The sequence below is a fragment of the Physella acuta genome, unplaced genomic scaffold, assembly GCF_028476545.2.
Source record: "Physella acuta isolate Inbredline_101_S28 unplaced genomic scaffold, ASM2847654v3 ptg000529l, whole genome shotgun sequence".
Classification (NCBI taxonomy): Eukaryota; Metazoa; Mollusca; class Gastropoda; family Physidae; genus Physella; species Physella acuta.
The window spans coordinates 7,501-25,399 of NW_026732048.1; the positions used below are offsets into that span (position 1 = coordinate 7,501).

The 17,899-nt window shown below is 33.4% G+C and overlaps 1 protein-coding gene across 1 annotated transcript in view; it reads left to right on the top strand.

The window, feature by feature from the left end:
* The window catches only part of LOC131945162 (uncharacterized), a gene marked incomplete at its 5' end in the record, with an annotated part of 68,547 nt that overhangs the window by 218 nt on the left and 50,430 nt on the right, over positions 1-17,899 (top strand). The window contains 8 exon segments of the mRNA XM_059306179.1: positions 1,030-1,062; positions 2,297-2,329; positions 5,444-5,476; positions 9,820-9,852; positions 10,942-10,974; positions 11,466-11,498; positions 13,121-13,153; positions 14,314-14,346. Of these exon segments, the coding sequence (XP_059162162.1) occupies positions 1,030-1,062; positions 2,297-2,329; positions 5,444-5,476; positions 9,820-9,852; positions 10,942-10,974; positions 11,466-11,498; positions 13,121-13,153; positions 14,314-14,346 (264 nt within the window).

The window sequence follows — 17,899 nt, forward strand, 5'->3', positions numbered from 1 at the left end:
ATATATATTTATATACGTATATACATATATGTATGTATGCATGTGTCTATATAGAGACTTAAAATCATATATATATATATATATATATATATATATATATATATATATATATATATATATATATATTAACTTAACTTAACTTAACTTAACTTAACTTAACTTAACTTAACTTAACTTAACTTAACTTAACTTAACTTAACTTAACTTAACTTAACTTAACTTAACTTAACTTAACTTAACTTAACTTAACTTAACTTAACTTAACTTAACTTAACTTAACTTAACTTAACTTAACTTAACTTAACTTAACTTAACTTAACTTAACTTAACTTAACTTAACTTAACTTAACTTAACTTAACTTAACTTAACTTAACTTAACTTAACTTAACTTAACTTAACTTAACTTAACTTAACTTAACTTAACTTAACAACTGAACTTGCGAACTATAAAAGGCTTGTAAAAACGATTAGTTACTGTAGTATGACATAAAGCAACATGTTTTAAAATGATGCCATTCAAGATAGCAATCGAGTAAGGCTTAGAGAAGTTAATAATTTTAAGGCTTGTGGATATGACATTGTTTACTGTTTGGCTATCAAGTACATATCTATTTAAAAAATCTATAATAATTTAAAGAAGTAAGTGGTAGAGATCTATATAGAGTCGTTTATAATTACGCCTATATACCTTTGTGGATGTACTAAATACAGCTATCTATAAATTTAGCAACATGTTTTAAAATGATGCCATTCAAGATAGCAATTGAGTAAGGCTTAGAGAAGTTAATAATTTTAAGGCTTGTGGATATGACATTGTTTACTGTTTGGCTATCAAGTACATATCTATTTAAAAAATCTATAATAATTTAAAGAAGTAAGTGGTAGAGATCTATATAGAGTCGTTTATAATTACGCCTATATACCTTTGTGGATGTACTAAATACAGCTATCTATAAATTTAGGACTAAAACCTGACATTTTAATTACTTTATTAAAGGTTACTTAAAGATTACATTCCGTTATTCCAGAGTTCCGATACTATCAACGAACAAGCTGAACAGGTATTATTTCAAATTATAAAATTATAACATTATAGCTACAATTTCATATTGAAAATTACAAACATTTATGTTGTCAATAATTTTTAAAAGTTTTATTTTTCTAAATTTGCAACTTATAAATTAAAATAACATGATTTATGTAAATCAAGTGAAATGTAAACAGTTCATAATTGTCTCCAAATGTTGTACTTTCCATTGACTTTACTCTCAAAACTCTCATCTTTAGTTTATTGTTCTCACTCGCACTCTTTTTCTCTAGGTTTCTGTATATCTCTCAGTGTAAAATTAAACTGATTTGTCTTTGTAAAATTAGTTTTTTTTTTTTAATTTTTAGTGCTGTTTAAAGTTTCTTGTTGTAAAGTGTTTTTTTTTATTCGTTTTATTTTCTACCTTTTAGTGATTCCTAATTTATGACGTCGAAACAACTAAAAATACATGCCTTAAAACATTATCAGCATCTCGCGATGTCTAAAAGACTATTTTAATGGAAGCAGCCGTCCGTGATTATATTTAAAAAAAAAAACCCACAGCAAGTTCTTAATCATGTTACCTTCCCCTTAGTTTAAAGACTTATTATCTGCCTTAAAAAGTCTATATAAGATCGACCAGCTCTACGATTGTAAACATTCTCTTGAACCACTGCTCACTTGACTGATGATCGCTTTTATCTAGTCAATATAAGTAATCTCCTTTGCTGTTATTGAATATAGTAATCAATCGAGTGGTTTAACTTTGCTATTGCCCATTAGGTTTAAAACCATTTAATTAATTTTTAATGACTAATTAAACAATTTATTAAATTAAAAAATAAATATACTATATTGCCATCAAACTGAAACATATCTAAAATGTTTAGAAGTGTGTCAAAATTGAGTTACAAGATTCGCCTCAAACCCACATATAAACAAGCAAACAAAAAACACACACAAAAAAACAAACGTTGCGAAATAAATAAAAGCTTGTAAAAAAGGATTATTTTCCTAAGTATAATATGAATCAATGTCTTAAAAATGATGTCAATGACGGTAAAAATGTAGTGAGGCTTACAGAACTTAGATAATTTAAATACTTAAAAAGAGTGTGGAAGAGATATAATATATTGAATCATTTATTATTACGTCTTTATGTATGTCGGATTTGCTATCAAAAAACAGTTATCTATTAATTAAATACCAAAAGGTGACATTTTATTACTTTATTAAGGTTATTTAAAGATTGCATTATTTTATTCCAGAGTTCCGATACTATCAATGTACAAGCTAAACAGGTATCATTTCAAATTACTCTTATAACATTTCATTTTGAAAATTACAAAATGTATGTTGTCGATGTTTAAAAAAAAGGTTTTATTTCTCTAAATTTGCAAATTATAAATTAAAATAACATTATTCATGTTCATCAAGTGAAATGTAAGAAATTCTAAACTGTCTACAGTTGCAACACTAAAATCAAAACTAAAATTCTACAGGGATCGAGCTGATAAACCGCACTTTAAATTCAATACAGCATATCTTAGGAGTCCAAAAATAAAGCAAGACTTTAACCGCGCGGTAAAAAATAGGTATGAAGCACTCTCCAGCCTGGCAGAAGAAACAGTAGAGCAAAAATGGCTAGGAATACAGGAACTATGGAAGTCAACATACACTGACATATTGGGAAGAAGAAAAAATGAACAAAAAAATGGATCACAACAGAGACATGGGCCAAAATTGAAAATAGAAAAGAGATAAAGTAAAAGATGAACAAATGTAAGGATGAAAAAGAGAAAATAAACCTCAGAACACATTATAATGAAGTAAATTGCGTGGTCAGGAAAAGTGCAAAAGAAGACAAAAGACAGTTCATACAAGAGATGATAGCGGAGGCAGAAACTGCAGCACGACAAGGAAAAATGAAGAGGCTCTATGAAGTAACCAGGACCCTATCAGGCAAGAATATCAACCCCAACAAACCAGTAAAGGATAAATTAGGAAATATTTTAACAAGTGACACAGAACAGAGAGACAGATGGGTACAGCACTTTGATGAGCTTTTAAACCATCGTCTCTCATCAAACTTCCCTGATATACCACCTGCAAACCACTTACTACATATGTGTACAGATCCACCCACAAAGTTAGAAACAATAAGAGCAATAAAAAACATGAAAAATGGCAAAGCAGCTGGCCCGGACAGCATCCCACCAGAGGCACTCAAGGCAGACCCAGTCATACCAGCAGACATACTACATCCTCTACTTAAGCAGATTTGGGAAGAAGAGATAATCCCATCTGACTGGAAACTGGGATACCTGATAAAACTGCCAAAGAAGGGAGACCTGACACAATGCAACAACTGGAGAGGGATAATGCTTCTTTCAGTTCCAAGTAAAGTGCTGACAAGAATCATCCTAGAGAGACTTAGAGATGCCTTGGACAAAAAGCTGAGACAAGAACAAGCTGGTTTTCGTCAAGACAGGTCATGTACTGACCACATTGCCACGCTGCCCATCATTATGGAACAGTCCCTCGAGTGGCAATCCCGCTTATACATGACTTTTGTCGACTTTAAAAAGGCGTTTGACAGTGTGAATAGAGATGTTATCTGGAAGTTAATGAGCCACTATGGAATACTCCAAAAATGTATATCTATCACACAGAAACTATATGAAGACTCCACCAGTCAGGTAATACACAAGGGAAAACTAACAAAACCAGGGATGTATGCTATCGCCAATGATATTCTTGATGGTAATCGACTGGATCATGTTGAAAACCACAAAAACGACACAGGAATCCAGTGGAGTTTCGCCAAAAGGCTGGAAGATCTTGATTTAGCCGATGACATCTGCTTACTATCTCACAAGCATCAACATACTAAATCGGCTATCTGAAGGAGCCTCCAAAGTTGGACTAAAAATCAATAAAAATAAAACAGAGGTCATCAGAATCAATAATAGCCAGGACCTGCTTATATAGCTAAATGGAGAAGATTTACGAGGAACAAACACATTCACATATCTGGGAAGCGTGATCAATAAGGACGGGGGAGCAGACGAGGACATAAAATGCCGTATCAACAAGGTTAGATGGGCCTTCAACTCACTGCGCCCGATGTGGAGGTCCACGGCCCTGTCACTCCGGAGCATGTCTTGGATTTCCAACTCAAATGTCAAGGCAGTGGTGCTATATGCTCGGACACTTGGAGGGTTAAGAAGACAAATACTGATAAGCTACGGGCATTCGTAAACAAATGGCCAGACAAAATATCAAACAAAGACCTGTAGCGAACTTTAAAGCAACAGCCAATAGAGACAGATATCAAGGCCCGTAAATGGGGATGGATCGGACACCAATTAAGAAAAGAAAAAGAAAACATCGCAAAACACGCTTTGGACTGGAATCCCCAGGGAAAAAGGAGGGTGGGCCGGCTAAGGAAGACACGGAGAATAACGGTTGAAGAAGAGGCGAAAACAGCTGGGCTCTCATGGGCACAGATAAAGGGAGCAGCCCAAAACCGAGTCCAATAGAGATGTGTGGTTGCGGCTCTTTGCTCCCCAGGGACCACAAAGGAATGATGATGATGATGACCTTTCTCCTAATGTCATACTTTTTATTGACTTTACTCACAAAACTCTCATCTATAGTATTTTTTTTTCTAACTCACACTCTTTTTCTCTAGGTTTTTGTATATCTCGCAGTGTAAAATAAAATTGATTTGTCTAATTAAAATATTTCCATATATATAATTATGTAAGAATTACAATTTAATCTAAAATAACAGTCGTTATAATGAAGTGTATTTATTACGAACTTAAATCTATCGTTTGTTGTAACAGAAATTGTAACATAGGGCCTCAACCATATCTTTCCATTTCGTCTGATTCCGGGGCTAATATTTTTGTAATCTCCCAAGACATTCCAGTTGGATTTAGTTCTTTGAGAACCTGCAGGTTTGTCTTGGGCGCCCTTATTTCCGCTATACCTTGGGGATTCACTCAGGTGCCTGGTGTGTCACATTGCTATAATGTAAGCTCACAGATTAAGTACATCCAATGCTCACATTTTAAAAAAGGATTAGTTACTCTTGTATAACTTAAACCAGCATGTCTTAGAATAATGGCATTGAAGGGATCAATTAAGTTTGGCTTACTAACCACCAATAGTTTAAAAACTTGTGAACTTGTGGCATTTCATACTGTTGTTTAGTTGTCAAATATATATCCATAAATAAAATCAATATATATGTAATGAAGTAGGCTGAGTGGTAATTGTTTATTATTACGCCTATATACCTATATGAATGTGCTATCGAAATACATATATCTGTATATTTTCGACTAAGAATTGACATTTCTTTACTTTATTAAAAGTTACTTAAATATTACATTCTTTTATTTCAGAGTGCCTATACTATCAACGTACAAGTTGAACAGGTATTATTTCAAATTTTTCTTTTAACATCATACTTTCATTTTTTAAAAATAAAAGTAAATTAGTTTTTAAAACAAAGTTAATTGTTCTAAATTTGCTACTTGTAAATAAATTTAAAATACTTAACGCATGTAAATCAAATGAAATTTATACAATTTATAACTGTCTACATCGCCTCTATATCATAAATGTAAAACCTGTCTCCAAATCTTAAATGTTTCAATTACTTTTCATACAAAGCTCTAAAACTGCAGTTATTCGTCTCATTCTCACTCTTTTTTTTCTCTAGGTTTATGTATTTTTCTCAGAGTAAAATTTAACTGTCTTTTTCAAATCTTTTAATTTTTTAATAACGTAATATTACAATTTTGAATATCGTCGTTTAAATCTATATTTTGTTTTAACAAAAACATATGGGGTCGTTTTAAAGCGGTAACCACATTCGAGGGGGTATTTATAAAAGCATCTATTTATTTTTTGAAATGCATGCACTATTTCTAAAATGTGACATGACTTAATTGACATAGTCCTCTTTGCTCCTCGTGGAAGATGGTTCCCGAAAAGAACCGCAACAGAAAAAAACGCAAAGGAAAAAAGCGCAAAACAAAAAGCGCAACGGTAAAAAGCGCACACGGAAAAAAGCAAACAGAAAAAGCACACTCAGAAAAAAGCGCAAACAGAAAAATGCGAAACCAGAAAAAACGCTACGAAAAATGTGCAAACGAGAAATTTAGCACAACGACGTATGGATTAGATGACACATTTATACATGACTGTTAGGGTTGCTGTGAGAGTGTGGTGTTTGATCACGTGATCTACTACCATTTAAAGCGTGCATTCCCATCACCACGGTACAGGCGATAATCACTTTACACAATGCCTATTATTTTCTTGGTCAATAATTATTCAACTACTATTCTCGTATATATATAAACATAAAACTATCCTTAATATCGACATTACACGAAGCATCTCTCACATTCTCCCTTGTCCGAACTACCTAGCTTGCATACCATAACAACCCGTTCCTATGGCAATACTTCACTCTCTTTCATCCGCGTCATCAAACATGCATTCGTCATATCTCTCGTAACAACATTCAATCGCACAAAAATAACAATTATGTATTTAATTTTTTTTTCACATCATGACGCACCTACCTACCTACCTACTACCCACCTACCCACCTACCTACCTACCCACCTACACACTTACCTATCTACCCACCTACCCACCTATCTACCTACCTACCTACCTACCCACCTACCCACCTACCCACCTACCCACCTACCCACTTACCCACTTACCCACTTATCCACCTACCCACCTACTCGCCTACCCACTTACCCACCTTCCCACCAAAAAAGTATCGACGAAGTTCGTTAGTTTCGTAAACTGTACTAGAAATCATTGACATATGTTACATATTTGTTACATTTTGCGACAACCTTAATTAGTGCGTTGGGCTTGTAGGAAAACTCACTTCGAACTAACTCAATTACATGCTATTTATTTTAACATTACACGGTAAGCGTCACCCAACTGTTGTGATGTGAGGTGAGGACAGGTTCGACAATAAACCAACACGAAAGTACGAAAGAGACATAGACTGCTTATTAGAGAATGGACCCCTTAACTTTCCTAACCCCACCATTTATTATACCCTACCTAACCTCTAAATTTCCTGCGCTAAATGTCACTTCCCTCCCAATCGTTCCTATTCTACAGAATTGTGTGTAGGCCTACTATTTATTTACATTCTTTAATCTCAATATAACTAAAATAAGCTTTTGTTTGAAGGGTAATGAAAACTTGTAAACAAAAGGGACGCTACTCTAAATCTATGCGAATACTTATATGCAACAATCCTAACCCCAACCAAAACATGTACTGAACAGCATAATGGGCAGCATGTAGCCAGAGTTTCTTCCAGGCATCTCTTTTACCCCCCCCCCCCCCCCCCCCACCGAACGAAATAGAATTTATAAAGTAAACATACACTTTTACTAGTGTCCGCCCCCCCCCCCAAATGTTGACCCCCCCCCCCCCCTGAAAATCCTCCCCCCCCCCACCCCGAAATCACCCCAACTCCCCCCGAAAAAAAAGTCTGGAAGAAACACTGAATGTAGACTATATAATAGAAGAGCTATGGTTGTTAATATCATTTTGCATTCGTCCGGTAAACATTTCAGTAAAATACCTTAAAAAACTTTCATAACCTTTTTATAAAGAAACAAAGAGAGATGAAGTTTTAAAATAACATCAGGCTTTGACTTACACCTACTCCAATGGCATCTACATTGTTAAACTGATTAACTATGTAATGTAGGGCTGAACAGGATCAATGGACTAACATTACGCCAAACCAGTTTGAAATTTCGAGTTTTGTATCACTGTTACTAAGCTAGAAAAATGGAAATGTGCATAATCTATATCATCTACACAAATACCCAACCACCTACCTAACTACTCACCCACACATCTACCCACATACCCACCTAACAACCTACCCACCCACTTACCCACCTACCCATAAATAAATTAAAAAAAAAAATATATATATATATATATATATATATATATATATATATATATATATATATATATATATATATATATATATATATATATATATATATATATATATATATACCTGGGTCTATGTGTCCCGCAACTATGAATTGAGAGGGTCTACACTACCATTATTTTCTGTCTAGCCATTCAGTAGCTCATCGCAAAGCACGACGACATCAAGGTATACAAATGATTCGACAGGATGACATTAATTTGACTATTTATTGCATTACAAAGAACGACTTGAACGAACAATACTAAGACTGGACTACATTACGACATCACTCTAACACAACAAGAACAAGTGTACTTTTTAACTTCTTTCCCCGACAACAACGAACCTACACTAAAACGTCACATTCTTGATAGTTTTATGTTTATTTATACGAGAATAGTAGTTCATTAATTATTGACCAAGAAAATAATAGGCATTGTGTAAAGCGATTGTCGCCTGTATCGTGATGATGGAAATGCACACGGTAGTGGTACGCTTTAAATGGTAGAAGATCACGTGATCAAACACGACACTTTCTCAGAAGCCCTAACAGTCATGTATAAATGTGTCATCTAATCGATATAGGTCTTTGTGCTAAATTTCTCTTTTGCACATTTTTCGTTCTGTTTTTTTCTGGTTGCGCATTTTTCTGTTTGTGCTTTTTTCTGTTTGCGCTTTTTTCCGTTTGCGCTTTTTTCTGATTGTTGTTTTCTGTGTGCGCGTTTTTCTGTTTGCGCTTTTTTCCGTTTGCGCTTTTTTCTGTTTGCGCTTTTTTCCGTTTGCGCTTTTTTTCCGTTTGCGCTTTTTTCCGTGTGCGCTTTTTTCTGTTTGCGCTTTTTTCCGTTCGCCCTTTTTTCTGTTTGCGCTTTTTTCCGTTTGCGCTTTTTTCTGTTTGCGCTTTTTTCTGTGTGCGCTTTTTTTCAGTTTGCGCTTTTTTTGTTGCGCTTTTTGTTTTGCGCTTTTTTCCGTTGCGCTTTTTTTTCCGTTGCGCTTCTTTCCGGTCACCGTGGAAAATAAGGTCTCCTTCATATCCTTCCATTTCGTCCGATCTTCGGCTATTAATTTTGCTATCTCCCAAGACATCCTTGTTGGTTTCAGTTTTTCGAGAAGACTCCTACTGCTGCTTTGCCTTTGGGAGTTCTCTTTTTCTCTTTTTACTCTTTTATAACATGATCAACATGTTTTAAAATGATTCAATTAGGGGTCGGCGTGGTCGAGTCGGTAAAGCTCATGGTTGCTAAACCAAAACTTCTCCAGTTCGAACCCTCGGGCAGATGAGGCTCGTTAGATGGGCACAGCCACTCTTCTGGGAGAGACAACTCCAAAATCAAACAACTGCTGCCTTGTAGTTTGTTCTTGGTTGGACAAAGGCTATGGAAGCAAATCCAAAAAGAAAAGCAGGCTGAAATCGGAGTCAGTGGCCTCAATGGCGCATAACCAGTTGACAGGTATCCTTAATTGTGATGGAGGCGTGGTCGAGTCGGCAAAAGCTCGTGGTTGATACATTCGAAAAAAGTCTCGAGTTCAATCCATCTGGCAGATCCCTTCCAACACTAAAAAATTAAGAAAGAAGAAGAAGAAGAAAGCAATGAACTTAAATAATTTATAAACGTGTAGATTTTGCATTGCTTACTGTTTAGCGGTCACATATAAATATATATTTTTAAAAATTCAATATGAATTTAAAGAAGTTAGTGGTAGAGTAGTATAAATCTATATAGAATCATTTTATTACTTTATTAAACGTTACTCAAAGATTATATTCTCTTATTCCAGAGTGCCGCTACTGTCAACGAACAAGCTAAACAGGTATAATTTCAAATTACTCTTATAACATTAAGGCTAATTTTCATTTTGATAATTAAAAAAAATTATGTCACCAATGTTTTAAAAATAAATTGTTTTATTTTTTTTATTTGCAAAATATAAATTTAAAGTACATTATTCATGTACATGAAGTGAAATGTAAACAATTATTAACTGTCTACATAGCAATTATAATATAAATAAAATACCTGTCTTAAAATGTTGTAACTTCCATTGACTTTACTCACAAAACTCATCTTTCATTTATTTCTCTCACTCGCATGTTTTTTCTCTAGGTTTCTGTATATCATTCAGTGTATAACTTAACTGTTTTGTGTAATTCAATTTTTCTATTTATTTAATAATGTAAGAATTTAAATTTAATTCAAAATAACATAGTCGTTAAAATTGCTAAAATGTCACCTTACTGAATATGTACATCCAATGGTCATGTTTTTTAAAAAATATTAGTTACTCTGGTAAAATATGATCCAACATGTCTTAAAATGATGCAATTGAAGGCATTTAAAAAAAAAACCAATGTAACAACGCGTATTTGTAGATGAGACAATACGGTGTTTTTGTGAGTTCTTCAATGAATACAAACGACAGTTCTTTCAACTTACTAAATTTATTCACATTAATATAAGAAATCCGTCGGAATTAATAATGAAAATCCATAGTGAAATAATACCAAGCAAACTACAATTCAGAGACAAAGTGACGTGATTACAGCTTACAACATTCTTCTATACAGGCCCAGGCCCTTAGTTCCCCTTGCGCTCCCCTTTTATACTCTTCATTATCTCCCCTAACGTCAGTGAGCGATCTTATATAAAGCATGGAAAAACATGACTAGTCGCTCACACAGTCCTTCCGTTGGACAGGTACTCTACTTTTATACAACTTCATGCTAAATACAATATAATAAATCATACAAGAGGTACAGTCTGTTACAGAATCATTTATATTTACGTCTTTATGCTTGGTTGATTTGCTATCGAAATACATTGATCTATACATTTAATACAAAGAGATAACATTTTGATAATTTATTATAGTTTATTTAGAGATTACATTCTTTTACTCCAGAGTTCCGATACTATCAACGTAAAAGCTGAACAGGTATTGTTTAAAATTACTCTTATAACATCATTCTAACCATTTAAATTAAAAAAAATTAAATTTGGATTGTCAATGTTTTAAAAAATGGTTATATTTGTCTAAATTTGCAACTTATAAATTAAAAAAACATAATGCTCATATTTTGCAAGGAACAGTTATTCTATTATAACATGAACCGACATGTTTTAAAAGGATGTAATTGAAGGAAGCAATAAAGTGACGCTTACAGAACTAAAATAATTTGAAATCTTGTGAATTTGGCATTGCTTTCTGATTAGCGGTCATGTATACATTTATTTTTTTAAAATCAATATGAATTTTAAAAAGTTGGTGGTAGAGTGGTATAAATCTATATAGAATCATTTATGATTACGCTTATATACCTGGGTGAATGTGCTATCGGAATACAGCTAGCCATAAATTTACGACTAAGAGGTGACATTTTATTACTTTATTAAACGTTGTTTAAATATTACATTCTTTTATTCCAGAGTGCCTATACTATCAACGTACAAATAAAGCAGGTATTATTTCAATTTTTTCTCTTAACATTATACTAACATTTTTTTAAACTACAGAATTTTTAATCTTCTTGTTATAAAAATGAACCGGGAGTGATCTCCTTTAAACTTCCTCAAATGTTCTTTTACAACACTACGGGGAATGGAGACTCGGGATGTAGACAATATTTTAAATCTATTTTTTATTACTTAAATTATGTATAATAGAATAGAATATAGTAGAAAAAATACTTGAGCACCATGTGAGCGCCAGACTATATAATCATAATAGTGCGGGATATTGTTAGTACTTTATAAATTCACATGCCTTTTTTTAGAATTCAGAAATAGCGTAAATTACTGCTTCCGGTCAACGGAAATTACTAAAAATTTATAGAAGGCAGAGAAAAAATATCTTGTACTTACAAATTATATTCTTTTGAAAAATTGTAATTAGAAAAAGTTGTACTTGCTGAAATCGCTGAAATTTTTTTAAGAATCTACAAATTTGACTTGATACTTATATATGAAATTTTATCAACCTAGCTGTAATGGTATTCAACTTAACGTGTTTACAGACATAAATGCACACACACTCACACATACGTACACACATACACTAACGGACATACGGACAAGGTTGCAAATTTTTGAGAAATACTTTTAGAAAAAGTATTGTAATCGTGAAAAAAAATCACGATTTTTGACAATCTCGACGTTTTACACCTCCCTGAGTCAGAAAAACATAATTTTGCAATCTTGTCCCGTAAGTCTGTGTGTGAGTATGTATGTGTGTGTATGTATGTGTGTCTGTAAAAACTATAACTTGAGTACCGTTACACCTTGGTTGATGAAATCTCGTATATAAGTAATATATCAAGTTTGTCGTTTTGTATCAAACTTTCAGCGATTTCCTATAACCGCAAGTGGAACTTTTTCTACTTTCAATTATTTATATACCTATAAATTTAGTACTATTTCAGATACATAAATAACATTTCACAAAAAGTTGCAAGATTGAAAATCTATGCCTTCTTTCAAAATTTAAGTAATTTCCGTGGACCGGAAAACAAAAGTTCTCCACCATATACTTCCATTTCGACCGATCTCCGGCTATTAATTTTGCAATCTCCCAAAACATCCCTGTTGGCTTCAGTTCTTTGAGAAGACTCCTACTGCTGCTTTGTCTATGGGTGCTCTCTTTTCCGCTTTTGCTGAGTGGTCTACTCAGGCGCCTGGTGTGTCACTTTGCTTTAATGTAAGCTCACTAAAGATCAACATCCAATGAACATATTTTAAAAGGATCAGTTAATCTTTTATAACATGATCCAACATGTTTTAAAATTCTAACATTTAAGGAAGCAATAAAGTGAGGCTTACAGAATTTAAATAATTTATAAACGTGTGGATTTGACGTTGCTTTCTGTTTAGCAGTCACATATAAATATATATTTTTTAAAATTCAATATGAATTTTAATAAGTTAGTGGTAGAGTGGTATAAATCTATATAGAATCATTTATGATTACGCTTATATACCTGGGTAAATGTGCTATCGGAATACAGCTAGCAATAAATTTACGACTAAGAGGTGACATTTTATTACTTTATTAAACATTATTTAAACATTACATTCTGTTATTCCAGAGTTCCGCTACTGGCAACGAACAAACTGGACAGGTATTATATTAAATTATAACATTACAGTTTAATTTCATTTTGAAAATTACAAAAAATGTGTTGTCAATGTTTAAAAAACATGTTTTATTTTTCTAAATTTGCAACTTGTAGATTAAAACAAAATAATTCATATAATTCAAATGAAATGTAAACAATTCATAACTGTCAACATGGTCACTATGATATGAGTAAAACACCTGTCTCCAAATGTTGTACTTTCCATTGACTTTACTCTCAAAACTCTCATCTTTAGTTTGTTTTTCTCACTCGCACTCTTTTTCTCTAGGTTTCTGTATATCTCTCAGTGTAAAATTAAACTGATTTGTCTTTATAAAATCTTTTATTTTTTAATAATTTAAAAACTACAAATTAACTTTAAATAATGTCGTCAATATAATGAAGTATATTTATTACCAACTTAAGTCTAAAGTTTGTTGTAACAAACACATATGGGGTCGTTTTAAAGCGGTTATCACATTCGAGGGATATTTATAAAAGCATCTTTTAATCTCTTGAAAATGCATGCACTATTTCTTAAATAAGACATGACTTAAATGACGTAGTCCTCTTTGCTCCTCGTGGAAAATAAGGTCTCCACCATATCCTTCCATTTCGTCCGATCTCCGGCTATTAATTTTGCAATCTCCCAAAACATCCCTGTTGGCTTCAGTTCTTTGAGAAGACTCCTACTGCTGCTTTGTCTATGGGTGCTCTCTTTTCCGCTTTTGCTGAGTGGTCTACTCAGGCGCCTGGTGTGTCACTTTGCTTTAATGTAAGCTCACTAAAGATCAACATCCAATGAACATATTTTAAAAGGATCAGTTAATCTTTTATAACATGATCCAACATGTTTTAAAATTCTAACATTTAAGGAAGCAATAAAGTGAGGCTTACAGAATTTAAATAATTTATAAACGTGTGGATTTGACGTTGCTTTCTGTTTAGCAGTCACATATAAATATATATTTTTTAAAATTCAATATGAATTTTAATAAGTTAGTGGTAGAGTGGTTTAAATCTATATAGAATCATTTATGATTACGCTAACATACCTGGGTAAATGTGCTATCGGAATACAGCTAGCAATAAATTTACGACTAAGAGGTGACATTTTATTACTTTATTAAACATTATTTAAACATTACATTCTGTTATTCCAGAGTTCCGCTACTGGCAACGAACAAGCTGGAGAGGTATTATTTCAAATTATAACATTACAGTTTAATTTCATTTTGAAAATTGAAAAAATTGCGTTGTCAATGTTTAAAAAACATGTTTTATTTTTCTAATATAAGCTCACTAATTATCAACATCCAATGGTCATATTTTAAAAGGATCAGTTAATCTTTTATAACATGATCCAACATGTTTTAAAATGCTAACATTTAAGGAAGCAATAAAGTGAGGCTTACAGAATTTAAATAATTTATAAACGTGTGGATTTGACGTTGCTTTCTGTTTAGCAGTCACATATAAGTATATTTTTAAAAAATCAGTATGAATTTAAAGAAGTTAATTATAGAGTGGTATAACTCTATATAGAATTATTTATGATTACGTTTATATACCTGGAATACAGCAAGCAAAAAATTTACGACTAAGAGGTGACATTTTATTACTTTATTAAACGTTATTTAAATATTATATTCTGTTATTCCAGAGTTCCGCTACTGTCAACGAACAAGCTGGACAGGTATTATTTCAAATTATAACATTACTGTTTAATTTCATTTTGAAAATTACAAAAAGTGTTGTCAATAATTAAAAAAACATTACATTAAACAATACATTCTGTTATTCCAGAGTTCCGCTACTGTCAACGAACAAGCTGGAGAGGTATTATTTCAAATTATAACATTACAGTTTAATTTCATTTTGAAAATTAAAAAAATTGTGTTGTCAATGTTTAAAAAACATGTTTTATTTTTCTAAATTTGCAACTTGTAGATTAAAACAAAATAATTCATATAATTCAAATGAAATGTAAACAATTCATAACTGTCAACATGGTCACTATGATATGAGTAAAACACCTGTCTCCAAATGTTGTACTTTCCATTGACTTTACTCTCAAAACTCTCATCTTTAGTTTATTTTTCTCACTCGCACTCTTTTTCTCTAGGTTTCTGTATATCACTCAATGTAAAATTAAACTGATTTGTCTTAATAAAATCTTTTATTTTTAATAATGTAAAAATGACAAATTAACTTTAAATAATGTCGTCGTTATAATGAAGTATATTTATTAACGATTTCAGTCTAAAGTTTGTTGTAACAAACACATATGGGTTCGTTTTAAAGCGGTTATCACATTCGAGAGATATTTATAAAAGCATCTTTTAATCTCTTGAAAATGCATGCACTATTTCTTAAATAAGACATGACTTAAATGACGTAGTCCTCTTTGCTCCTCGTGGAAAATAAGGTCTCCACCATATCCTTCCATTTCGTCCGATCTCCGGCTATTAATTTTGCAATCTCCCAAGACATCCCTGTTGGCTTCAGTTCTGTCCGAAGAGCCTGGTACGTCGGACTCCCAAGGCCCCTACATGATAGCGAGACAGGAGATTTGTCCGCACTAGGCGGGCGAATCTCCGTCGCTTGCTCTAAATAGCGTGGGGGAGGAGAGGTGCAAGACTGCTGGGAACCAAGAAGGGTTTTGCTCTCGACCCTAACCAGATGTCTTGACTTTAAGCTGCGGCCTTCACGTGGCTTCGGATGTGTGCCACTAGTCGGACCAAGCTCATGACCCCCCTAGTGGGTGCGGGATGGCTAGTGGTAGCCAACAGCAGCTAGAGGTTTTTGATCTGGCCGAGTAGAACTGCTGTATGCATTCGGCTCTTCCGAAGAGTCTGGTACGTCGGACTCCCAAGTCCCCCACATAATAGCGTGGGGGAGGAGAGGTGCAAGACTGCCGGGAACCAAAAGAGTCAGATATTTTGACTTTAAGCTGCGGCCTTAACGGGGCTTCGGAATAATGCCACTGGTCCGACCAAACTCATGTCCCCCTAGTGGGTGCGGAATGGCCGGTAGCAGATAACAGCAGCTAGAGGGTTTTGATCTGGCGGAATGCCCCCCACGATCAAGCTGGGTACCAGGCGGTGGGACGACGTCCCGCGTCTGGTGGGTGGGGAAGGAAAGCCCGGTGAGAGCCCACGGAAGTAGCGACCGAGGTGTGGGGAACTCTTGTGGTCGGAGTATGCTACACTGAGGCCTGCCTGGCTGATGGAAGTCAACCTTCTGAGCCGGTTTCCGTATAAGAAGAAGAAGAAGAAGAAGGCTTCAGTTCTTTGAGAAGACTCCTACTGCTGCTTTGTCTATGGGTGCTCTCTTTTCCGCTTTTGCTGAGTGGTCTACTAAGGCGCCTGGTGTGTCACTTTGCTTTAATGTAAGCTCACTAAAGATCAACATCCAATGAACATATTTTAAAAGGATCAGTTAATCTTTTATAACATGATCCAACATGTTTTAAAATTCTAACATTTAAGGAAGCAATAAAGTGAGGCTTACAGAATTTAAATAATTTATAAACGTGTGGATTTGACGTTGCTTTCTGTTTAGCAGTCACATATAAATATATATTTTTTAAAATTCAATATGAATTTTAATAAGTTAGTGGTAGAGTGGTATAAATCTATATAGAATCATTTATGATTACGCTTATATACCTGGGTAAATGTGCTATCGGAATACAGCTAGCAATAAATTTACGACTAAGAGGTGACATTTTATTACTTTATTAAACATTATTTAAACATTACATTCTGTTATTCCAGAGTTCCGCTACTGGCAACGAACAAACTGGACAGGTATTATTTTAAATTATAACATTACAGTTTAATTTCATTTTGAAAATTACAAAAAATGTGTTGTCAATGTTTAAAAAACATGTTTTATTTTTCTAAATTTGCAACTTGTAGATTAAAACAAAATAATTCATATAATTCAAATGAAATGTAAACAATTCATAACTGTCAACATGGTCACTATGATATGAGTAAAACACCTGTCTCCAAATGTTGTACTTTCCATTGACTTTACTCTCAAAACTCTCATCTTTAGTTTGTTTTTCTCACTCGCACTCTTTTTCTCTAGGTTTCTGTATATCTCTCAGTGTAAAATTAAACTGATTTGTCTTTATAAAATCTTTTATTTTTTAATAATTTAAAAACTACAAATTAACTTTAAATAATGTCGTCAATATAATGAAGTATATTTATTACCAACTTAAGTCTAAAGTTTGTTGTAACAAACACATATGGGGTCGTTTTAAAGCGGTTATCACATTCGAGGGATATTTATAAAAGCATCTTTTAATCTCTTGAAAATGCATGCACTATTTCTTAAATAAGACATGACTTAAATGACGTAGTCCTCTTTGCTCCTCGTGGAAAATAAGGTCTCCACCATATCCTTCCATTTCGTCCGATCTCCGGCTATTAATTTTGCAATCTCCCAAGACATCCCTGTTGGCTTCAGTTCTTTGAGAAGACTCCTACTGCTGCTTTGTCTATGGGTGCTCTCTTTTCCGCTTTTGCTGAGTGGTCTACTCAGGCGCCTGGTGTGTCACTTTGCTTTAATGTAAGCTCACTAAAGATCAACATCCAATGAACATATTTTAAAAGGATCAGTTAATCTTTTATAACATGATCCAACATGTTTTAAAATTCTAACATTTAAGGAAGCAATAAAGTGAGGCTTACAGAATTTAAATAATTTATAAACGTGTGGATTTGACGTTGCTTT